At 42.2% G+C, this 25,595-nt stretch overlaps 1 protein-coding gene across 3 annotated transcripts; it reads left to right on the top strand.

The window, feature by feature from the left end:
• The first annotated feature begins 2,849 nt into the window (after window positions 1-2,849).
• On the top strand, window positions 2,850-22,055 carry DDX3X (DEAD-box helicase 3 X-linked). 3 transcript variants are annotated; one of them, XM_048937751.1, is made up of 17 exons: window positions 2,850-2,914; window positions 7,099-7,156; window positions 8,196-8,246; window positions 12,053-12,176; window positions 13,284-13,424; window positions 13,509-13,608; window positions 14,169-14,304; window positions 14,720-14,805; window positions 15,367-15,465; window positions 15,540-15,700; window positions 15,899-16,043; window positions 16,136-16,280; window positions 16,602-16,783; window positions 16,875-16,992; window positions 18,024-18,180; window positions 19,055-19,182; window positions 19,521-22,055. In XM_048937751.1, the coding sequence occupies exons 1-17, from the start codon at window positions 2,912-2,914 to the stop codon at window positions 19,601-19,603; spliced, it is 1,917 nt and encodes a 638-aa protein (XP_048793708.1). In that variant the 5' UTR covers window positions 2,850-2,911; the 3' UTR covers window positions 19,604-22,055. The 3 variants fall into 3 exon arrangements, with proteins under 3 accessions (XP_048793708.1, XP_048793690.1, XP_048793700.1); XM_048937733.1 differs by lacking the exon at window positions 2,850-2,914 and adding an exon at window positions 4,526-4,711; XM_048937743.1 differs by lacking the exon at window positions 2,850-2,914 and adding an exon at window positions 4,529-4,711 and having other exon boundaries at window positions 19,058-19,182.
• Window positions 22,056-25,595: the final 3,540 nt, after the last annotated feature.

The following is a 25,595-nucleotide window of genomic DNA, read 5'->3' as shown; positions in this document are numbered from 1 at the left end:
GAAAAATCTGAAAAGCAAGCCTCCAAAATGTGAGGAATCAGGGAAGGCCCTCTAATTCAGTAGATCTGGGCCTGTTTTGAAGTTAGAGGAGTGGTACCACCTTAAAAAATGCTTTTAAATTTCATTCTGCCTGAGAGTTGCTTTTGCATGCATTATTTAAAACTTCTCCATTGGTCAAAGGAATTTTCTGGCTGTAGATAAATTGAGAGTTTGTAGTGAAGACTTCATTAATACCATATCAACAGCTGCAGGTGCTTTTTCTTTTCATGGTATTGCTGTAAATGTGTAAGACTAACTTTTGTTGCCTAAAAATGTCCCTGGAAATTTGAGAAGTGATCATCAGCATTAAAAAATTACACTATTAAAAACAGATATTTGATATTTCTGAGACAGATGCACCACTGAGAAAAGACTGTTTCTTAGTTACTTTGTTAAAAACAGTCCTGATTTTGGTTGGAATAGAGTTAATTTTCTTCCTCTCTGCTGGTACGGCGCTGTGTTCTGAACTTGGGATGAGAAGAATGTCGATAACACAGCAGTGTATAAGTTGTTGCTGAGCAGTGCTTACACAGAACCAGGGATGTTTGAGCTTCTGATGCTGCCCTGCCAGCAAGGAGCTGGGATATGTAAGGAGCCAGGTGGGAATGCAGGCAGGACAGCTGACCCAGACTGCCCAAAGGGATGTCCTGGACCAGGTGGTGTTGTGCTGAACTACAAAACTGGGGGAGTTGGTGGGGGGCTGTTCAGGGACTGGCTGGGTATCAGTTAATGGGTGGTGAGCAATTGCATTGTCTGTCACTCATTTTGTGTGTGTTTGTATTATTTTCCCTATCTGTCTTTATCTCAACCTACAAGCATTACTTTTCTTTCTTGGTTTTTTTTTTTTTTCCTTGATTATTTCCCTATCACTAGGGGAGAGTGAGCCTGGATGCTGCCTGCGAGGTTAAACCATAACAACATTCAGTTTCTGTTGTTTTTTGTTTTTTTTTAAATTGCTCCACCAGTTTTCAAATGTCACTCTACCTGGCCAAAGTTGTTCAAAATCTTTTGAAGCAAAAAATGCACTGCAGCAGAATTTATATTAGATCAGGTAATGTCAGAAAAAGTATTCTACCTGTTCTCTATTGAAGGATTCTCATTACCAGTCCCTCTCCCTTGTATTCAAGACACTGCTATGCTTGTGCACTTCAGGTTGGGGTTACCTCTGTCTAAACACTTGTTCTGAACACTGGGAAGAAGAAATAAAAGAAAAAAGAAAGGAGCATGTTCTACTGTGAATGTGGAGGGGGTGGTGATCATGCTCTTAAAACATGTGGGATAGAAAGAGGGTGTAGCAGAGACCAGAGGAGTCTTGGCAAGATGAATGTAACATCCATAACATGGCAATGGACTGCCCGGTGAAACAGATAAACATGTTTTTACTATCTAGCAATGAGAGAGATGGAAGTTCATGGCAGAGCCAGTAGCTCTGGTGGAAAAATCAATAGAGAACAATAGCACCTATGTGGAGCACCCTGTCCCATGTCTTCGACTAGGAAAAGGATGGGTGAGATACCTCATGCATCCCATCATCCCAACCAAAGTGAAACATACATGATGATACACAATGTTTAACAGATACATCTGGCTGACAGAAGTAGAAGCTGAAGGGATGGAGTGCAGAGAATATCTGCATGTGACCTGTTGATAAGTTTCAAAACAGATAAGGAAACTCATGTATGCAAACTCAGTGTCCATTAGCTTTGAGGAAGAATATTCTAAAATGCAGCTACAACTTCATAAGCTTTGTTCAATTTATATCCCAAACTGATTGGTGGTGATCATGGATACCACTTAACTAATACATGGCAACTATCTCCTGAGTACTCAGGAAGTTGTATCTCTAGCTGCTCTGAGGACAACAGCATTGCCTTTGAGAATGAATAGAGAAGGTTCTGTAGGTGAGGACATGGCAAATCTAGAAGTCCTGCTGGGACTTAAAATCTGAGTGTCCAAGCACTCAGTACTGCCTGGAGCAGCTTTGTTTGAATCCACCAACAAAAACTCAAGTCAGTTTAACAGACACTGAACAGGATTTGTGAGGACTCCAGTGTTAGCTGAGTGCTTGACTCAGGTACTTGTTAGCTTCCTCTAGCAAACTGACTGAGTCAGCTGCAGGAGAATAAAAAGTGAAACAGAAAATACATAGTCCTGTCTAACGAGGATTGTAAAACTTACAGACAAAGGAAAAGCCAACTTCCCCAAGCAATGGAAGTGCTTGCGTGCCTGCAGCACAAGACTCCAAGGTTGTAATTTGCTCTGCCTTGGGTAGACTACATCAAAACACACCTCCAGCACAACACAGTATGACACACACACACAGGTCCCCCTGCTATCCTATCACTCCCTCACATTTTGTAAATGATGGAGGCATGTGGGTCCACTGGCTTTCCTGACTGCAAGGCCAAGACTGGAATTGCTATGATGCCTCTAAAACTTGTACAGTAAACAAGAATTAATTAATGCCATTTTCTAGGGTGTATGAATGACATAAAACAATACTGTTGTTTACAAAAGCTTTGCAAACATTGTAGCATTACCAAATTGTTAAGAACTCAGAACTGCCCATAAAGAAAAAAAAAAAAAAAAACCAACCAAAAACAAGACTTACTTGAAATTTGCTTTGGAAAAACAAAACAAATTTGGGCCTAAGGCCAGTAGTGGCTTTCTTTATAATGTAGTGGTCTTTTTTTTTTTTGAAAAAAAAAAAAACAACCAAAAAAACAACTGATCTCAGGCAGCCCTGTTGACCACACCTGTAAGCATTTAAATGATATAAATAGGTGCATCTGGAGACAAATACAGGCTTAAACCCTTAAGTCTAGAGCTGCAGCTGACCACAGAAAAATTAGGGAAGACCTAAGCAGAAAAAATGGTAATTGTTATGTCTAAAGATAGAATTTGTCTTGTACAGTGCTGGCTGTTGTTTTTTTTTTTTTTATGAGGAGTATGCATGTTCTTTTAAGGGTTTGTTCATGGATGCTTAAGCCTTGAAGGGTTTAGCTGGAACAGATGACTTAAGACTTTAAAGCCCAAACTTCAGGGGTAGCAATGTGGATGAACTTTGTAAGCAGGAGAAACTAAGTAAAGATAGGTGACTTTATTTTTTAGTTTTCATGTATGAGTGCAAAAAGGTTTTATTTTGCTTTTAAATTCCAGAGTGAAACTGGAGTTAAATTCCAGAGTGAGATTTTTAGAACAGATATGTTTCTTTTACTTTTTTGTTGAAAGAGGCAGACTGCCAAAGAGGAGAAAAATAGAGGGGTAATTGCTATGTTTGTATAAAGGACAAACAAATCTTATTTCCTTCGCCCTGTGACCTTATAGCTTGAGGTATCCTGATAATATAACATGCTTGTCAGTACTTTACTGACCCAAATTCAGGGGAACAGCTTGAGGGTTATTGTGTCACCAGGCTGCAATGTGATGGATAAAGTACTGGAGATGTTTTTTGTTTTTAAGCAGTGAAATGGATTCTGGATGGTTATTAATTGGTGTTTTATGGGCTAACAGTAGGCTTTTGCCTTGATGAGGGAAAGGTGGAGCCTTCTGGGGTTATAATGGGGTAACTTGTTAGAAGTTATTGCATACTGATGACCTTAGCATATCACTGAATGTGATAGCTCAACAAGGCTTACGAGGAAGAAAGGTGGTATCAGCAGTAACTAATGCTGACCCCCAACCTCAGCATGTTGGGGTGAGTAGCTCAGTTGTGTGTTACCAGGCAGTGTGATAAAACACTGTGCAGTCCAGCAGGTGCAGCCACAAGTTGATGTGTGGCACACCAAAGGGGTTTAGCGTTGGAGAGACGTGAGGCCAGTGTATCTAGTGAAGCAGCCCCTCCCCCGCAGACTGTTGTCCCCCTTTCCGGTCCAGGTGACACTCAAGCTGGGAAAACACCACAGCGTGCCATTACCGGATCCTTCCTCCTTCCCACGCTGCGCTCAGGCCCGGCAATGCGGCCCTGCGGCGCCTCCATTAGGACCTGCGCCACTCCACAGGGGCAAGCGCACAAGATGGCGGCGAGCGCCGGCAGGGACGGCCACGTGACCTACAATCCGACTCCTTCTAGAGACATCTCAGAGCGCGCGCAGCGGGCGCTCTCGCGAGCGTGCCGAACAAAAGGAGGGGGTTAGAGGCAGGGGGGCGCCGCGATCTCGCGAGAACTAGCGGACGCCCCTCCAGGGAGAGCAGGACGTGGGGGAAGAGCGGGCCGCCAGCAGCAAACCTCGCGGTGCCGCCGCCGGAATCTCAGAGAGTCTGCTGGCCCGGCGCGCGAAATCTCGCGACACCCCTGGAGCTCCCTCCATCCAGATCTAAGCTAAAGAGAGGCACGCAGATCTCGCGATAACTCTTCCTCCTTTCGCCATCGGCGCTGCGCGGTCGGTTTCTCTCGCAACAGCGCCGCGCAGGAGTAGGGAAAGGGAGGGGCGGAGCGTAGCGTGCGGGCTGAGGTCAGCGCGCGCCGCCGGGCGGGCGGGGACTATATAAAGGCCGGGGCCGAGGCGGGGGGTGTTCAGTCAGGAAAGCGATTCGTGGTGAACGAGCGGCAGCGGCGGCGAGTTCCCGGCCCGGCGAATCTGAATTTCTTGAGGCGGAGCGGGATATCCCGAGACGATCTCTCGTTATGAGTCATGTGGCGGTGGAAAATGCCCTCAGTCTAGACCAGCAGGTGAGGGACGGGCCCCGGGAACGGGCCGGAGGGTGGGTGGGGGAGGGGCGCTCCGTTAATCGGGATGGGGGGGGGGGGGGGGGGGAGGCGGCGGCAGCGTGTGTTGCGAAGGGTGGCCCACACGGCCAGCGCGGGGCTGGCTGCGCGATCAGCGGTGGCTGTGTCGTGATTTTGTTTTATTGCTCTCTTTCCTCCCCCCTCCACCCCCCTCCCCCACGGTGTTTTCTCGGGTGCGCCCCCTCCCCCCCCCGCGCGGCGCGGAGGGTTTGTGGCGTGTTCGGTTGTTGCGCAGTTGCCGTCGTGCGGCCCTTTTTCCCCGCGTAGAGTCGGGGGGAGGGGGGTTGGGGGGGGGGGCGGCCGCCAGCAGCACCACCAGCAACACCGGGCGGGAGGAGCCACATCCCCGCGTGCCCCTGCGGCCTCCTCCTGGCCACGCTCCGCTCCCGGCTTTTGTGTGCCGGGGAAGCGACGATGGTAACGCTGCGGGACCCCTGGCGGCGGCGGCGGGGAACGGCAGCGAGAAGAGGGGGAGGAGGGGGCAGGGAGGAGGCTGGCTCAATGGCGGCCATTGTGCGTGTGACGGAGCCGAGCGGGGGTGGGGGCGCTTTGTGCTGGCGCCCCCGCGGAGGGGGGCGGGGGAAGGGGGGCGCTCGCGGCCGCCTTTGTTCGGGCTGCGGCAGCGCGGCCCCGCGGCGGGCGCTTTGCCCGCTCCTCTCGGTGGGCCCCGGTGACGCAGTTGCGCTCGGATCGGCGGCGCTGCGCCGGCGGCTTTCGACCCCGCGGTGTTGTTGTTCTTTTTTTCTTTTTCTCCTTACGTCTTCCATCCTCCCTTCCTTTCCGCCCCCCCGCACCTGCGGGGCGGAGTCAGGCCACTGCCTGGAGCCGGGGGACGGATGGTTACCTAACTCTCAGGGAATGGGGGGGAGGGAGGGGGAGAGGAGACCGCGGCTCTGTAGCGGGGCCCCGAGCCTGCACGGAACGGCAGAAATAGCCCTCGGAGCCTGAAGGTTTCGGGCAGCCACGGCTCTGGGGCGAAGTAGGTCAGGGAGCCGGTCCTCTCCTCCCCCCCTTTATTCACTCCCCCCCCCCCCCCCTCCTCCCTCCCCCCCTTCGGGGATACAGCACGTGACGGGTGCCGGCAGCCGGATTAGTTGGGCGGGCTGCGGCTGCTCCCTGCTGCGCCGAAAATCCCAGCCCGCAGTGCCGGCTGCACCGCCGCACTGAGATGGCGGCCCCGGCCCTGCGCCATATCCCAGAGCCTCCGCGCTGTGAGGGGTGCGCGCCGGCCATCCTCTCATCTGCCCGCTTCTTCCTCCGTATACCCAGCGTTTGATTGTTAGTGAAGACCCCAGTAATATTTTTATCTCGTTTTAATGCTGGGATCGGCTAAAGAGCAGAAGTAGCTTTTAGAGAGAGCGATCCTAGGCTCTCCCCATTGGAGGATTTATTTCAAGAATCCGAATGGCAGCACGCATAATAGAATCATACAATCATTGAGGTGGGAAAAATCCTCTAAGATTACCTAGTCCAACCGTCAGCCCGTCACTCCTGTGCCGGACATCTTGAAGGATGATGATTTGGATTGACTCCGACTGCATTGGAAGATGTGCAGTGCAGTTGGCCTCGCATAAAATTTAGCTGTTTTCAAACTTATTTCAGCACTGCTAATAAGTTCTGTGTTGTGCCGTGTATGTAAACAACTGCAGCAAGCTGCCACTTTGTTACGTCTGTGGATTGCCTTCTGCTGATCTGAATGCACTTAAACACGTTTTGGTAGGCTGAAGGCTGCAAACAAAGCTTGCAGAAAGCAAATGAAAAGTTGTATTTGCCAAGAGTGAGGGTAGGAGGAAATGGCCTATTGTCCTGGGAGCAGAAACTGCTTCTTACATGAAGATGCTAGTGTCTTAGTGATGTTTATGCAATCAAAAAATGAATTCTACAAATGAAGAAGTACCAGTTGGGTACTTGAACGATTGTATTCGTGTTTCAGAAAGAACCCCAAAAAACCTGGCCTCAGTCAGAATGCATTTCAATGGAATGGGAGACCGGTTTAGGTCCTTCTCAGCCCTCATTTAGTGCATTAAGCAAGTCAGCAGTACTTGATTTGGTGGGTATACAGTAGTTTTCTGCCCTTGCTGGCTTTTTGGTGGGTGTTTATTGGTGACTTTGAGGATACCCGAGGATAATATTCAGTTCTACTGTTACTGTGGTATTGAATGTTACAGTATTGATGGTTCTCCATTACAGGAGATGTAACAAAAATAAATTCCTTTGCAGCATTCACTTCTCAGAAATTTGCTCTTGATCTGTAAATAAGCTTTTTGCACCTTAGCATAAATTCATGATGTAACATGTTGATATTTACTTAGCTTTTCTGTTCTTTCCAGTTTTCTGGTCTAGACTTGAATTCCTCAGACTCCCAGAGTGAAGGAACCGCTACAAGCAGTAAGTACATGCAAGTTGTTAAAGCTTTCTAGTGTGCAGGGATTTTTAAAAACAGGGCTGGCTTTTGTACCTGCAAAAGTAGTCTTTTCATCAAGAGCTACAGACTTTGGGGAAATGCAAAGTGGCTACTAGTTACTTGCCTGCTTCAGAATTACACACTTCAGACAGGAACACTTAATTGCAGTGATTGTGTAAGTTGAGTGTTTTGGTAGTGCTTGTAAGTACTGAACCAACTTGTGAGAATCCAGATTCCCAAATTTTCTGTGGCCTCTGGTCAGACAGCTGAGGCCAGTAACTGTAGTAATAATTTGGTGACCTGGCTTAGCAAAACATTTAGCTAGTGTTGCTGCAGAGGTAAAAAATTTTTAGTGGTTACCTGCTCTAGTTGAGATTTGTTAGGTAGAAACAATGCTATCTGGTGTGCCAAACAGACTGCAGTGTGTTGAGAGAGAATCTTCAGGGAACTCCCACTAAGCACGTGCTTGCTACATTCTGTTTTATGCTGCTTAACAGTCCAGATGCTTCTGGATTGTAACTGAAGAACACTAATCAGAGGCAATTGCACGTGGCTTCTGGTTAGATCTAAGCTGAACTGAATGGGATGGTTAGATTCTAAGGGAACGAAAAATACTGGCAGTAATACTGTGAGTACCAGTGTTGAAGTGGCGTAGTGAACGTCATAAGCTGCTCGATTTGCCTGGAACTGTGTGAAGCCTTAGTTCTAGGAAAACAAACTAAGGGGTACTGTATGTTTGGAAAAGGCATGTCTGTATTATTTTTACAAAATGAAGTTAATTAAACGTGAGAATTTTACGTTTTCCGCTTTGGGTCCTCTGTGAGAAATGTATTCAAAAACTGTAGTTTAAAAATGCCCTTAAAGGCCTGGAAGCTTATGAGGCAAACTGTTTCTTCCTTTGCAAAGGGAGTTTGTTGAAAAGGTTGTTATCCATAAAGCTACTAATATATAGCATTATATAGCAATATAGCTGCTGCTAGTATATAGCATTATCTTTAACATTGTCTATCTTTTGTCCTCCAGAAGGCAGATACATTCCTCCTCACTTAAGGAACAGGGAAGCTTCCAAACAGGGTATGTATGAGAAATAGAGGCAACTCTTGTAACTGATTGTTTGAGGTGTTCAAGGTTTTTGGCATTATTGTCAAAGTGACTCTGCAGGCTGCTCGACTATTCTGCACAAAACACTGTAATTTCACTTCCTATTTTCAGTGTGCTGCTATTGGTTCCATCTCCAGGTGATGTTCTTAGCTTGAGTTTGGTGTTTGATAGGCAAAATGTCTTTATCTTATCAAGCATGTAGGTGACAGAAGCAAGTTGAAGACTATTTGTCTATCAGTGTAACCATGGGTATAAAATACTAAATTTCTTTGGAAGTACCAGTTCTTATTCTATTGACTGTAATGTGAAACTTGAGTAACTAGTTACTGTGAGCAAATAGCACAATTTTGCATCATAAATGGATGCTCTACACACACACATTAGAGTGGGGATTCTGAGAAACAATTTCAGGTGTTGCCCTATAATGGAAATCTACAAAAGTGGTTGCAAAAAGCAGGATGGGATGCTGGAGTATGAAAGATGAAATGCTTGAACAGTGTTTTTGTACAGAAGGACTGCAGTGAAAAAGTCAAACTTAGCTTTACTTTTAGGGTAAAAGAGGATAAAGTGTTTCATGGAGTACTTCACTGATTTATCCTGTAATTACCTATTTTGGAGAAAGATTTCAGAGTTTTGTAGTGGTCATCAGATAGAATGATAATGTATCGTGTAGATAACAGTTGCTAGAGGAAATGTTCTTTTAAATAGGCTTCAGATAAACTGAAGTGTTGGACTATGCCATGAACTGAAAAAGTTGTAGAAACTCCACATAGCTTGAATTTTAAACCTTGTACTTTTAAAACAACGGACTTGGAAAGGTTTTCTTTATGGTGCAGGAGGTCTCTTCCTTGAAGGAGTGGGTAAGAGAGTATTGAAATACATGCTGATACCGTCTGAAGTTCCTCTGGAGATGCTTAATGACTAAAACAAATATTCTGCCACTTGAAGCAACAGATTAGAAATGTGAAGATGGAAAAAGGAACTTAAAATATTGAACAGGCACTAAATTGGCCTAAGGCACTCATTGATGTGAGCAGGCTGTGATGGGATGACTTAAATGGAGAAGAGTACAGGGATGCTTTGGCAGCTTGGTTCTCTTGGAATTCTCAGTAACCTAGGTCTCAAATGTGAGCAGCATTGGAGGAAATCTCATAGATCAACCCAGGAGCAACTTTGGTTGTGAGAAAGGAGAAATAAAAATTCTGGAGAACACTGGATACGGAGGTATTTTCATTTTGCCTTGAGCAACGCGATATGGAAAGGCGTCTGTATTAAGAGCTGCTCTCAAAACAAAAACTTTGAAACAGAGGCTTTCTTGTTTCACTAGATATTTGAACTCTATAGTGTAGAGTTCTCCTTTGAAGTAAGAGAAGTGTGAATGTTGCCCTTTGTATCTGAGTATAAGATCATAGGATGTATTCATGGTGCAATTGGATTTTCCTCAGTCATTCTGTTCATTTGATAGTATAGGCACTAAAATGTGACCTTCCAGAAAGGTAAAGAAGTCATGAAACTCAACTTGAACAAGCAGTGTGGTAAACTTAGTTATTACAGGATATCAACTTCCATTGGTACCCTGTTGCTTAGAAACTTCCTTGAAGCTGTTCAGAGCTTTTTATCACTGGATTCCTGCTGACTCCTCGTGATGGGAAGTTCGTAATAGTGAAGTGGAGAAAACCAGTTCAGGGCTCGTGCATTGTAGCAAAGTGTGTCATCCACACCAAGGGGTTGGCAGTAGAGCTATTGCATGGCTTCAGGTCTGTAACGCAGTATTAGTTGTATGCAACTAATGCAAGTTAACAAAAACTTTTTCTGTATAATGGCTGTTGATTAAAAGTCCTTTGCAGCTTCTGAAAGGTGTTTGTACATGTTAGCAAGCAACAGGAAGAGCACTCTTTGGATAGCAGTAGTATTTGACCATATAAGGAAAGTCTTGAATGCAGCCTTAGAAGTGTTCAGCCATATTTCGATGTCCCGGGAGAATTCACACAAGCTGTGCCCTCCTTAACTTTCACAAAAGCTTTAAAGTAATGCTGCATTCAGAGGAATTGTTAGTTTATCCTGTGTGCTGTTCCCTTAAGATGTGTTTTTGGAACAACTGGTCTGTAGTTTCTGGCTTGGGGTTCTCAGTTTCCTCTGTAGCTGATTATGGTGCGGTAATACAGAGAGGCTATTAATGTTGCACAATATACTTGTGGCTAAGTAAGAAATTGCTTAAGGCAGTGGACTCGGTGATTTAAGCATAACCGTTTTTTCTTTCATGTCAAGAGCTGAGTGTCCTCTGGATTTAAAGAGGTATTGGCAGGGGAAGAAGGCTAAAAGATTAGAGTATTTCTGTTGCAAAACCTTATGGTGTGTTCCTTGTCTGTTAGGTAAGCTTTAGCATAATTACTCTGTAGACCTGAGGATGTGTCCCTGTGAGGTTGTGACACTGATAATGCCAGCTTTGTATCTGAGAGCAGGACAGCACAGAACTGCGGGAGATAATGTGTTCAAAATTTAGGCCACTTAGTGGCAATTCTGCTTTTCAGCAATTCAAACTATTGTACATAGAGCTCAGAATCAGTAGCTGTGAATACTGACACATTTGCCTTTGAGTTTTGCTTGGTAATACTGATGTTCTGTTGCATGGTGTTCTTGTTGAACATTCTTAAAGCTACACTTGGGTATTTGAAATCTGAGTTGATCTATAGTAGATCAAATGAAAAAATGTTAAACTTTGTTCCTTTCATAAAACTGATTGCTGCTTTGCATGACAGCTTTTCAAGTGGTGTAACCATGATTGCTGTTAAAACATCACAAAGTTTGACCTAAAATGCTGATGGAAGAATGAAAAGCAGTAGTTGCTATATAGGTGCGGAAGCTGCAGAATTACATTAGATGTTATTATCTCCTTGGGAGAAAGACAGGTTGGATGGAATCTGCACAGAATTTTCTGTAGTAATTTTGCTGTCCCAGTTGCTTCTGTTGTGTGTGACATATGTGTCTTCATTGTTTTTCTGCTGCAGAATTTGCAAAAGATTTTTTTTACTGGTAGGATTACCTATTCTTTCTAAGTCCAGTCTCTGGTTGGATCTTATTTTTAAACTTGAAGGTTAAGCTTCTAGATCAATATTCTTGACATAAACTTTTTGCTTTAGTACCAGTGCTTCTGTTCATTTTCTGTCCCCTGAGTAAACACCACCAGGGGCCTGGTACATTCACAGAAATGAAATGTGCTGTGAAGAGCTTGTGTTGAAGCTGTGGGGAAAACTAGGGTTGTAAACACTTGGTTGTTCCTGAATTTTTTTTATTCTGTTATAGTTGAGCTCCCTGCTTTCTGTTACTTAAACTATTATCATCCCAAAAGCAGTCATTAATGTAATGGGTTCAGTTTGTACCTATTCAGTATAAATAAGGCATCCAATTTTGTGCAACCTCAGGCAATTCAGAATCCTCCAGCCATGTTGGATTCCTCAGTTTGAAGTTATTCAAATGCATCATGACCTCTGTTGCCTTTATGACCCTCTTTCCAGAGGAAGACAAGTACTAGCAGTGATGTATGTGCATTGTTTTAAATGTACCATTTCTGCATTCATGAAGGTGCTTCAGCAAGTTTGCTTGGCAATGAGAAATATGTGGTGCCTATTTGAGCAAGTCTTGTCTGTCTGTCTTTTTCTTTAAAGACTGACAGTATTGAAATGATGTAGATCTTCCAATGAAGGTTTACTGGACAGACGTCTTTCTTACAGAAGCTTGGGCTATGTAATATATGGCTTAAAGTACTGTCTCTCTACTAGGTTTTGATAGCGGTGGCTGGAGTTCTAGCAGAGACAAGGATGCATACAGCAGCTTTGGTGCGCGGTCCGACCGTGGAGCAAAATCAAGCTTCTTTGACCGTGGAAATGGATCAAGAGGAGGAAGGCAAGTGCTTGTTTCTATAGGTGCTGAATTTCTGTTGCAGTTCTAGTGGCACATATGTAATGTTGCTGTTTAAACTGGAGTTCTAGGTGTGGATCCCCCTCCCATCTTTCTACTTCATAGCTGTAGGAATTAAATGATGGGAATCTTGCATGTTGTAGAAGATGTGCCTTATAGCCCATCACCAGCCACTACTGCAGTTCTCATGACTTCCTGACTTTCCATGTCATCAATGAAGTTTTAGATGGGTGGCTGCTACTACCAGAAATTCATTAAGAGCTGTTAGGAGCACATAAAATACATCAGAACTGACTTTTTTTTTCCATTTTTTTGTTGAAAAAGTGTAGTTAATAAACCTGAGTGAGACTCTTGCAGGTTCTCTACCTTACTTGATCAGTCTTACACACATCATGCGTTGTATGCACAAGTGTGGTGAGTGACCTTTGTCAACTAGTAAGGCTGACGGTGGTAGTCCTGCATCCAGACTTTTCTCAAACATGATTTACCAGGCCAAAATCTAAACAGTTGAGGTAAGGACTTTTTCCACCTTCTTTCTAAGTCAGTAACACAGGTGAGCTCACGCTTGGTAAAGTTGGGAATGTGACATGTTCATTGAGGGATTTAGTTTTCTAATGTGGTGGGAAGGAGTAGGGGAGCAAATTCAAGTTCTTTGGGGAACTGTTTGGGCTTGGAAGATGAATATAATAAACATGAGGCACTGTGAAAGGGTGGAGTACCAAGTAGCATCTCACAGGAGATTCATATGAAGCTTCCTATGAAAACAAAATAGAAAAACGGGAGTGAGAAACTTAAATGGAAAAAAGGCAGCTGCAATTCAAGTTGCGCTTAAAATACTGAGTGTTGGTTTAAGTTTCAATGTATTAAGCTAAAACTAAGCTAATAGGAACAAACTTTTCCTGTCTGTAATGCAGAATAACATGACCTAGTCTTAGAAGTAGTGCTAAAATAATTTTACTTCGTAGGTCAGTTTGAATATCTGATTATTGTGGTATGGTCACGTATGTAACATGCAGACCATATTCAGCTAGATTATAACTGCTTTGGTGTTTTGTTCCTGTAATGGTGGCCTAACAGTGGTGCTGTATTCAGGTATGAAGAGCGTGGAAGAGGTAGCGACTATGATAGGAGTGGCTTCGGTAGATTTGACCGTGGTGGAAATAGCCGTTGGTGTGACAAATCTGATGAAGATGACTGGTCAAAGCCTCTTCCCCCAAGTGAACGCCTGGAACAGTAAGTAGTGGATCTGCACAACACAAGTGATAGTGCTAATTGATTCATCTAATAAATAAAACACTTTTTTTTTCCTACTTTCAGAGAGCTCTTTTCAGGAAGCAATACTGGCATTAACTTTGAGAAATACGATGATATTCCTGTTGAAGCAACAGGCAGCAATTGTCCTCCACATATTGAAAGTGTAAGTTATTTTTTCCAAATCAAGATTTGTCTAGTCTTTACAGTTTTGCATGTGAAACTTGATGTTTTGCTGTGTTTCCTTTGCTCCCTGAGTGTAACATTGTCTTGCTTTCCTATGGCAAAGATTTTTTTTTTTTTTGTAGAGTAGCCATATATAATGATCTAAGACATAGGAGAGGTTATATAAAGTTAATGCCTGTGGCTTACTTAACTATATGATGTATCTTTAAATAGTAAACGTGGAAGTAGTGGAAGTGCTCGGAGGTGCTATTTTGCAGCACCTGTTTAAACATTGCCTCTAAGTGAGGTGTTAAGCATGGTATGGCTAATGTAGTTTGCATTTGAGGCTTAGTTGGCTTTTTAAGTATCACTTATGTGGCTGGACTGAGTTGGTACTAAATTCCCAGTTAACTGATTCTTTAGTATCTGACCTTATAAGCAACTTCCATAGGAAGAAAAAAAAAAAATATTTTATGGAAAAAACTGCTTGGACTGAGTGGCTTGTTCAGGGAGAAATGAATGGTAGGGATCTCAGATTTAATCTTTTACAATATTTTACAGTTCAGTGATGTTGATATGGGAGAAATTATTATGGGAAACATTGAGCTCACACGTTACACTCGTCCTACTCCAGTCCAGAAACATGCAATACCTATTATTAAAGAGAAGAGAGACTTGATGGCCTGTGCTCAGACAGGTAAGTTCGTAACTATTGCTTATTACTTAGTCTCTGTCAATGAGAAGAGATTCTTGCATTCTTGAAGCTGCGGGCAAGGTTTCCTTAAGGCAATAAACATATATTTAGAATATATAGCAATACCTCTTGGAAATTGTAAGCGTGGTCTTGGAGTAGTTTTGCATGTATCTTGTTAGGCACATGTGTTACTGCATCCTTAGAGAGCTGTCAACGTGCTAAATCACTTCAGCAGTGCTTAGTGATTGATAGTCTTCTGTAGACAACTTTTCTGGCTGAAAAATACACTCAAATGACTTGTGCATCTGTATACCTAGCAGAGATGATACTAGGAGTGTTTATGGTACAGGATTATGTCCAGTAGATAACAGTATGATAGCTTTAAAAATAACTAATAATACTAAATTGTATCTATTAGGGTCTGGGAAAACTGCTGCGTTTCTTCTACCAATATTGAGCCAGATCTATGCAGATGGACCTGGTGATGCCTTGAGAGCTATGAAGGCAAGTATTTTATTATCTAGTCCTGAGGAAGCTGAGTCCAATATATGCATTTGCTTCATATGCTGATGTCTGCTACTGCAGTAGTTGAGCTCAAGTGTGTATCATCATTGTTTTGGGTAGATGAAGGGAGTTTCTCACCTTTCAGAAGCCTTTTCTTGGGCATGGAGCAGCTACTTTTTCCTCAACCGAAGGGGAGAAATGAGATTTTTTTTTTGGAGGACATTTATGAGTAGTTTCTTGCTACTGAGAATTGTTTAGTTGGACATGACATGTTTATATTGTAGGTTTTAAGATGAAGCAGTACATACCTTGTTTTCCATGGGTAGGCTTGCTCTTAGTTGTAGGTGTTGATACAGGTTTTAGAGGGCGAGCTTGTGCTGCAGTTCCACTGTTAACATATTAACCAAAAGTTTAATCTTAAAGCACTGCAGCGGGGCAGTCAGATGCAGTGTGTAAAACAAGCTGATGCTCCACTGTTTGATTTCTTGTTAAGAGAAGTTCAGTGACAACAGGCATTGTTTTAATTTGCCTTGTATCTGGTGGTTTTTCTTCCTGTTTTAGGAGAACGGAAGGTATGGACGCCGTAAGCAATATCCAATCTCACTGGTCTTAGCTCCAACTAGAGAACTGGCTGTGCAGATCTATGAGGAGGCCAGGAAGGTACGTCTAGGAGTTTATTAGAATAGGATAGCTCATGTATAGTTCTTCTTAGCACTAACTTGCTTGTTTTGTAGTTTGCATACCGTTCCAGAGTTCGTCCCTGTGTTGTGTATGGCGGTGCAGACATTGGGCAACAAATACGTGACTTAGAACGTGGATGTCACTTGCTTGTAGCAACTCCAGGTCGACTGGTTGATATGATGGAGAGGGGAAAGATTGGACTGGATTTTTGCAAGTAAGTGAAGTGATTCAGTCCATAACCTAATGAGTTGCTGACATGAAACTGAATTCCTTTTGAAATCTAGAGAGGATAACTCTTGATCTGGCATTCAAACTGTAAATGTCTGATTGAGAAATGTAGTCCAATGTGTACAGTGTATATGTGTATATCATCTCTAAAACCATCTGAAAAAAAACCTTTTTATTACTTCAGATACCTAGTGCTTGATGAAGCCGATAGAATGCTCGACATGGGTTTCGAACCTCAGATTAGACGAATTGTTGAACAAGATACAATGCCGCCAAAGGGGGTTCGTCATACCATGATGTTCAGTGCTACTTTCCCCAAGGAAATCCAGGTACTTCATGGAAGTTGAAATGCCTTAACGCTTAGTCTGATCCTATCTCTGGAAGGGGGGAAAATGCTGATCTTTTGCCTTTCCCTCTTTAGATGCTTGCTCGTGACTTCCTTGATGAATATATCTTCCTGGCTGTTGGCAGAGTAGGTTCTACATCTGAGAATATCACACAGAAAGTGGTCTGGGTGGAAGAGTTGGACAAACGATCATTTCTGCTTGACCTGCTAAATGCCACAGGTAAATTACCAGTTTTAGATAAGTGAATAATGCCATTTAAGATGAGGCAAATCTGACAGCTCAAAATAATGTGAACTTGGATTGAGTAGGTAGGTGGAGGAAAGTAGTACCTCTTTGTATTTCTTCAACAGGCAGTGAATGTCTTGCATTGGCTGAATGGTGGTTTTATGTTTTGATGAAAACTCAGTAATACAAAATAAGAAAGCAGGTCTGCAGTTCAGAGTAATTGGAAGCAGAGAAGTAAAGCTGCCTTTTTCCAGACTGTGACGTATTCATCTGTACAGCTTTTCTCTTTTAAACTTGTGGTTCGTTTATTCTTAGGCAAGGATTCTTTGACTCTGGTGTTTGTGGAAACTAAAAAGGGAGCAGATGCTCTTGAGGACTTCCTCTACCATGAAGGATATGCTTGTACAAGTATACATGGAGATCGTTCTCAGAGAGACCGAGAGGAAGCACTCCATCAGTTCCGTTCGGGCAAGAGCCCAATTCTTGTAGCCACAGCCGTAAGTCCAGTTTTTGGAGTTTGAGTTAATAGGCATATTATCTCATTGACCTCAGCTCAGAAATTTTTTTTTTTTTTACTCTAACTACTAGGTAGCAGCAAGAGGACTGGATATATCAAATGTAAAGCACGTCATAAACTTTGACTTGCCAAGTGACATTGAAGAATATGTGCACCGTATTGGTCGTACAGGCCGTGTAGGAAACCTTGGTATGTATAGGCATGTAGTACCTGATTTTTCTGGGTGTAGAGATATTGCATGAATAGCAAATTGGGGCTATGCAGAACTTGAAAGGAGCCCTTGTGCTTTCTGTGCCCAGACAGCATTGCTAGGAAACTGTGCAGTATGGAGTGCAGCTTTTTTTTTTCTTTTTTTTCTCCATTGGAATTCTGGAGGTGTTTTGCTGTTACTTACAACTGGAAGAATGAGTAAAGAGTACTTAATAGCTGAAACTGAAGCCTAAGCTATATACTAGCAGTCTGTTTTTAGCTTGGATCTGGAGAGTTCTATTTTTGCTCCTGCAGATTTCTACTGAGTTTCAAAAATCCCTACAAAAGGGAATATAAAGATGTATTGTACTTACACTTGTTGTAGGAAAAGCTTGTCTAAAGCCTATTCTAACTTCCTGCTCTGTAAGACTATTTCTAGGGGATCACATCTATTACACTTTCTTGAGGAAGTATGGGGTGAATGGTCTCTGAGCAGTTTTCTTGCAGTACTCTTTCTTACACTTACATAACTACATACTACTCAGCATATTTAGAATTCTAGTGTTCTTCACTTGCATTACTGTTAAACACAAAGTAAGTGCCACTGAAAACTAATGCTTGTGAAGTCAGGTGGTATTAAGTAAAGTGTCTTGATGATACTTTACCTGCCAAATCATGCAGTGCTTCAGCAATATATAATTTTTAATTGAGGTCTAGCCAGTGTAGAAAGAAACCAATTATTTTCAGCCAGCTTTTTTTTTTTTTTTTTTTTTTTTTTTTACTGTTAAATGAAGATTTGATACCATAGGTAAGATAGGTATGTCTTCAGTGTGTGTCTGTCAGTAAATAGGAGATTTGTGTGAGTGACTCTGGAAAAGTGAACAGTTTCTGTTCAGATAATTCTAACACTATTTGTTAGTTGAGTTTGAGAACATGGTGAGTTTGTCACAGCCGCAAGTGGAATATGGGATGGGATTAAGTGCTGTGGTGTATCTACTTCATGTGGGGCTAAAATCTAATATGTACCTCAGGTCTTGCCACCTCGTTCTTCAATGAGAGAAATATAAACATCACCAAGGATTTACTTGATCTTCTTGTTGAGGCTAAGCAAGAAGTTCCATCTTGGCTGGAAAACATGGCTTACGAACAGCATCACAAAGGAGGTGGCAGCCGTGGGCGATCTAAGAGGTAATGTTGAGGGTTTGGCTGAAGGTGGATTTTAATGACTTGTGAAGGGCAGTTCTATCTAAAAGCAGTTAATTTTTGGGGAGTACACAAGCCAATGCACTCTGGTGTCCTCTTCACCCAAAGGTTACAGCTCAATGCCTGCTCTGTACTGTAACTTTTTCCTTCTAAGTTAGTGGCTAGATACTGCTAACAGCTGCTAGCAGAAATAGCTCTACAACTCATTGGAAGCATTTAAATACTTGAGGGAAGTTCTTAAATGCATGAGCCGCAGTTGTGCTTGGGCACCTGCTGAGAGGCTAGGGAGATAGTAGTGCTTGTTTATTAACATTAAAAAAAGTAAAAAGTAACGTGGGTGTGAGAACACTTGTGAAATAGTTTTGCTACAGGGAGCTGAAACGTCTCCTATAAATTGGAGCAAATGGCTTTAATAAGGACAGGGAACCATCACATTTTCTTTCAATTTAGCTAGTGTGAGCAGACCTTGTGAATTTTAGTTGTTTTTCATCAGAATCATGCTTAGAAGTTGGTTGTCCTTTTCTACAACAGAGAAAATGGGCTTGAATGAATCGCTGAAACGATCACTTAGATCACTTAGAAACCCTATGGAACAGAGGTTGTACTGAATTAAATCTGAGTAGGTCCTGATAAAGTAATTCATAGTGTAACATGACAAGTTGAACACGGACAGTAAATTTTCCTTTGCTACATTGAATGTCCTTTCTAGATAGTATTGGGGGACTCATTAAGAAGAACGTGGGAATCATCATTTGCACCGATTGTTGGGCAACTATAACCTGAGTCAAAGAAACCTTGTGCTTGAGCTTACAGTGCTTAAAATGTCACTGACAGAAGCATTTTTTATTCCTTTCTTAAGCAGTAGGTTTAGTGGAGGATTTGGTGCCAGAGACTACCGAACAAGCAGCGGCGCTGGCAGCAGCAGCTTTAACAGCAGTCGATCAACCAGCAGCCGTAGTGGAGGAAGTGGCAGCAGAGGATTTGGAGGTAAGAAAAAGAGGGCAGATGTGACTGGCAGCTACGAAACAAGGCTTTAGGGTAGTTGATATGGTAGTGCTTCTGGAAGTTATGCAGGTAATTGCAGTAAATATTAGAGGTCGTCTGGTATGTTGTGTGTGAAGTTCATCATGCTATTGGGACTGTATTAACACAAGTTATATGTATCTGTTTGCAATCTGTTTTGACTACATGTAGCAAAGCTTCTGGGGTGGGTTTCTTTAATAGACAGTAGATGTCTTGTTTGTGCCCTGGGCTGTTTTCTGTTGTAAAGGTGCAGGTTACCTTTAGCAGGTTGATTAAGCATCACTTTCTCTTGCCTTTCATAGGTGGTGGTTATGGAGGCTTCTACAACAGCGATGGATATGGAGGAAACTATAACTCCCAGGGGGTTGACTGGTGGGGCAACTGAATCTGCTTGCAGCAGATAACCTACCAAACAAGCTAATATGGAAACCACATGTAACTTAGCCAGACTATACCTTGTGTAGCTTCAAGAACTCGCAGTACATTACCAGCTGTGATTCTCCACTGAAATTTTTTTTAAGGGAGCTCAAGGTCACGTGATGGAAACAAAGGAACAAGTAGCCCTATCTTGAAGGTGGTTTTGAAGACTATTGCTGTAGTCAGGATTAACTCCCCTCCCACCCATCCCCACCCAGAAACTGCATTTATAATTTTGTGACCGAGGATCATTTGTTTGTTAATGTACTGTGCCTTTAACTTTAGACAACTTTTATTTTGATGTCCTGTTGGCTCAGTAATGCTCAAGATATCAATTGTTTAGACAAAATAAAAATTACTGAACTTGGGCTAAAATCAAACCTTGGCACACAGGTGTGATACAACTTAAACAGGAATCACTGATTCATCCATAATATTACAAAGAAAAACTTATGCGGTAGCCTGCATTAGGGCTTTTGGTATCTGCAGATTTGAAAAATAAAAACATCTTGAAGCATATCAATGCAATTAGTTTCTAATGTGGCAAAACTGTACTAAGTTAAAGTTCTGATTTGCTCACTCTATCCTGGATAGGTACTTAGAACCTGATAGCCTTTAATAAGCCATTCCAGTCATGATGAGATGATGTATGGATACATGCATACATTAAAAGCACTGTTTTTGAAGTTAATGCAAGTAAATACAGCAATTCCTTTTTCAATATTTAGGCAGATCATCAATGTGAGCTAGCCAAACGTGGGCAGAATATTACAGGGAACGTTTAAAGGTCTGATAACTTGAAATAGTTTTTAGGAGAATTCATCTATTTAGACTTTTTAAAAATGCCTGCCATATGAAATTGAAATGGTAGAATGGCTGACCATGGCAGTGATTGGTCCTCCTTAAGGGCCTGACTGAATTTTTGGTCTAATAACGCATGCTAGTGTTGATGTTTTTTGGTCAAGAGGGTATGAACAGGAAGAATTATGCAGCAGGCTTTATTTTAATGCAGATTCACATTACTCTGTTCAAGCTGCGTGGAGATGTTAAACTGGCTTACTGTAGACTTTGTAAAATGGCTCCAGAAGAGTAACAAACAAACCTGAGATCACAGAGGTTGGAAATGTACATAAACTGCACAAGGTTTCAATTCTGCTATTGAAGTGCAGTTTTAGTCAGTTTTAGTTGCATAGGTTTCCATTGTATTTATAGTCTGTTTATGCTAAATCTGGCCAAAGATAAGTATTGTCCACCAGAAAAATGCCTAAGCCACTTGGAATTTCTGTGCTAACTTTGTGGCCAGAGCAGTTAACAACTCTAATCTACAGTGGCGTAGGAAAAAGGCAAAAATCTCCTAAAGTGCAATAGATTTTTTCAAGTGTATTGTGCCTTGTTCAAAAACTTTTATTAAGTAGGTGCACTTGACAGTATTGAGGTCATTTGTTATGGTGCTATTTCAAGTCTAGGTTTAGGCCCTTGTACATTTTGCCCATAACTTTTTACAAAATACTTCTTTTATTGCACATTCAGAGAATTTTATATATGTCTTGTGTGCGTGTCTTTAACTTCCAATCTTATTTTGTCTCTTGGAGATTGAACGCAGCTTGTTTAAGGAGAAGGAAATAGATTCTAAAACTTATTTGGGACCATGGGAATGATAGCTGGGAAGAAAACTATTTGCACACGACAGATTTCTAGATACTTTTTGCTGCTAGTTTTGTGTAATATTTATTGAACATTTTTGACAAATATTTATTTTTGTAAGCCTAAAAGTGATTCTTTGAAAGTTTAAAGAAACTTGACCAAAAGACAGTACAAAAACACTGGCACTTGAATGTTGAATGTCACCGTATGCGTGAAATTATATATTTCGGGGTAGTGTGAGCTTTTAATGTTTAAGTCATATTAAACTCTTAAGTCAAATTAAGCAGACCCGGCATTGGCAGTATAGCCATAACTTTCTGATAGTAAACAAAAATTGGCAACTTAAAATTAAACATGCCAAGGTTTTGATACACTTGTCTTAAGATATTAATGAAACACTTCTAAACACTGATGTGAAGTGTCCAGATTCTCAGATGTTTGTTGCGTGAGTTTTGTTTAGTTGTGTGTTTTTTTTTTTTTTTTTTTTTTCAGTGAATGTCTGGCACATTGCAATCCTCAAACATGTGGTTATCTTTGTTGTATTGGCGTAATCAGTGACTTGTGCATTTTAGCAAGTTTTATCAGCCAGCAATACTTTCAGTTCAGTTACAAGGATTCAAAACAATATGCAAGAATGGATTTAAACTTGCTGAATGTGAAAATTTGAATTTCAAGTCACTGTAGGTTTAGAATTGCTTATTGTATTAGTTTAGATGCTAGCACTGCATGTGCTGTGCATATTCTTGATTTTATTAAAATAAAAAAGTTGAACTGCATAGTCTATTCATTTGTGAAGCGTCACTCTTCTGGTTTATGAGATGTAGCTCGAGCAGTCTCATCCACGTGCTAATCTGCAAGCAGGTGAATATAGTGTGGTACACGTCAGCGTGCTTATCAAATGGGAGCTGAACCCAGGGTTACTGCTATGGTAGCAAGCATAGAATCACCTGTGCCTAGCAGTGCTGGATGCTTGTTCAAGTCTTCTAAAGAAGTTGAAGTGGGTGCAGGACCGATCAGATTTCCCTTCCTTTAGGGTAACAAGTTCAATTGGAATGAATGAAATTTGATGGAAGTTTATGCACAGACTTCAGTTCTTCAGCCATAGGGTATTCAGACCTCATTTTGTGGTTGTGTTGCATCTTAGGGGAGATATCAGTGAGTGACGCCCTTTACAAGCTAGTTGCTTGGTGGCCTTGTTGAGAATAAGTGTGCAGTTGTGTAGGAAAGCTGCAATGTGTACTGGGTCACAGTTGGAGAGTGGTAACTTATCCACCTTCCCTCCAGAGTCAGTGCCTTCATAAGGTAGCAGAACCAGACCTGTGCTTGTTGCCTTAGCTTTAGAAAATTGAAGCATGGGATTATGAGCCATGAGTAGGTTGGAGTGAGCTTGTGTGCTGGGATAATCATGGGGAGGCAGTGAAGGGAATAGCTTCACATGTTAAGTCCATATTCATCTGTTGTAGAAATAATTCTAAATGCTGTACTGAAATGACTTCTTTCTCAGCAGGAATCTACTTAAGAGAGAGCGAAAGTAAATCTGCAGATCCACAGTTTGGGTTGAGGAGTGGTCCCTCAATTAGTCAAGGTGTGATGTGTACCTGTAGTCCTGTATCCATAAATGCCCATCTGCAAGTCTTCCTTGCCTTGTGAAACACTGCTTAGTAAACCACATGTGCTTTGAAGTATTGAAGTACCATGAAGGAGGCAGCTGTGTTTATCTGCATTGCTTGCTTGTGGCTCACTGTTTTGAACACACTGAGCGTGGACCACACTAAATTTACCTGCTTTAGACTTGCACTAATTACCAACTTCATCCTGCAGGGCTTTGTGTTACAATTCTATATTCCTGGATGTGCAGCATGCACTTGCCTTCCAAAAGCTCTAACCTGGCAGTTTTTTCTCCCCTTATTTATTATTAGTTAGAGTCATAGGAATTCCATGCCATAGTTAGGACATAACTGAAGCATACTGTAGTTGGAGGTAGTGCATAGGATGTGCAAGCTGAGCCTCAAGTGTAGAGGTTTGTTTTCATTGTCTGAGGTTGAGGCTTGTTCAAAGTGACTGTTACTGCAGGCAGTAAGGGCATGGTGGAATTTACTTGGGTGACTGAGGAGCACAGTGGAGCAGCCTTTAGGCCAGATACACATAAACAATGCTCTGGACCAGGGCACATACAAATTAGTGGTAATGGTTACTGTAAAGTAGGGGGAAGTCTGGTATGTGAGAACTGAGTATTTCTGTCAAAAAAGTAAACTTTAAAACTTCAAGACTGAAAGTGAAGAAGGCAATTTCCCTCTAGTGCCATGAGGCTGATATCTGGGAAATGGCAGGTATGAGTGTTAGGATGCTGGTACGTTTGGAACATCTTCCCACAAAGATGGGAAATTGTGCCTTACTGGTTCTGGTGTAGTGGGCTCTGTAGTTTTGATGCTTTTGTGTGATATCTGGAAAAGAGGATTGATGGGGAAGGAGCTGTGAAATTAAATGATGAGAGTTACTCATTTGAGTATTGTTTTCCTTAGTGAGGTTTCTGTGGCTGTGGTGGTGGATAGAGGGTGGGTTTAGAGTAATAGCATGGAACTTTATTATAGGTTAGGAGAGCACAGGGGTTAGTAGAGGACCTTTTGAGGATTAAAGGATTAGTTTAATCAGGTGCTAGTGTGAGGTCTAGGCAACAACTGTGTACAGAGAAGACTTGAACAAGCAGTACGTTGCTGAGGATCTCATCGTGGCCAGCAAAAGTTGCACTGTGTACTTCATTAAAGTTGTGTGTCTGTAGCCTGCTGACTTTGTGAATCCTCCCATCAAGTGCAGTGTTCACTGTTGCTCATATTGGTCAGTGTGTTTGTAAAAATAACCTGTGGCTATCTACAGCAGTATTGAATTACGAAGCTTGAGTGTTAGTTCATCCTTTGGAGGAGGAGAACAAACGAGAAGTCTGTAGTTTCGCTATTCTGTTGTGTGTCCGCTTGAGTGAACCCATTGTACGATCGGGCAAGTCAGCTCACAGGACAATTGTAACTGAATTATTTCTGAGGGGAAGGTTGCCAAGGCTATAGAGACAACAAAGTTATGCATAAAACACCTGTCTGGAAATGTACCAGAACTCTGGTTCTACCAGCCTCCTAGTTGTTTACTTGCTTTTGTTGAAACCTTCATACACAGCATTGCTCATATGTAACAACTCCTGTAAATAGTCCTCAGAAAGTCATTGGTGTAAAAATCCTTAGTTTGCAGAAATGTTGTGAAATAAGGAGTGACTGTGGGAGTGGAGGGGCAGGTGCTGATCTCTGATGATAAAACCAAAGGAATGGCATGGAGCTGTATCAGGAGGTTCAGAGGGTGTTAGGGAAAAGGTTCTTCACCAGAGGGTGGCAGGTGTAGCCCCAAGTGCTGGAGTTCAAGGAGTGTTTGAGCAGTGCTCTCAAATGTAGGGTTTGAATTTTGAGTGCTGGCTTTGTTGTGCAGTCTCTTCTAACTGTTCTGTGATTCTAGCTGGAGTAACTTGCTGAGTGTTAACAAGGCAGACCTGGAGCAGAGTCGAGGTTAGGAAAAGTCTGAGCCTCTGTTGATTTTGTTTACTTCATCTACCAGAATCTGGTGGCTCTGAAGAGAGAACATTGGTTCTTTTTTGATATTATTTAGGGAAGGTGCGGAAAGACTGTCAGTGCTATGGATCTCCTTAAGTCTTGGCAATCTGTTCAGGATAAGGTTGGATGGAAATTCAGTTGTGTATTTAATTGTAAAAGGCACTGTTCCTCTGCAAATAAGCAATTAAAATCCTGCTCTAAACTTCAGATTTTGCCAAGAACAGATCTGCTATTAATCCTGCCATTTCAGTAGAGATTTACCATGTATATCATCTGAATTTGTTAGCAGAGAAATATTGCTGCTAAATGAATTACTTTGTTCAAATAAGTGTTCAAACAGCATGTTCAGAGCACAGAGTACATGGTGCTGAACCTTATTAATAACTCACAGGTTTCGGTACAGTGACAGTAGCAACATATGTGGTATGAATGAAAACTTTGTTCTCGTTGCTGTTTTGTGCAAGCTAGATTTTTCAGAGGAACTATTTATCATTCTTCCAGGGGCAAACTCTGGTAGGCCAGGGATACTGATTTCACAGGGAAGGCTGAAGTACAATCTGGAGTAAACTGGTAGAAATCTGTTGGCGCTATGTAATTCAATATACTCAGTATAGAAACTGCAAGTGAGTTTCAGAGCTTCTTCAGTAGTGAGAGGGCTCATCTAATTTCCTTGAGTAGGTGTCTTAGTGGGGAAGAAGAGTAGTGATAAACTTGAGGGAGTAGTGA

This window comes from Lagopus muta, chromosome 1 (assembly GCF_023343835.1).
Source record: "Lagopus muta isolate bLagMut1 chromosome 1, bLagMut1 primary, whole genome shotgun sequence".
NCBI classification, from domain to species: domain Eukaryota; kingdom Metazoa; phylum Chordata; class Aves; order Galliformes; family Phasianidae; genus Lagopus; species Lagopus muta.
This window is presented reverse-complemented; position numbering and strand designations above follow the sequence as displayed.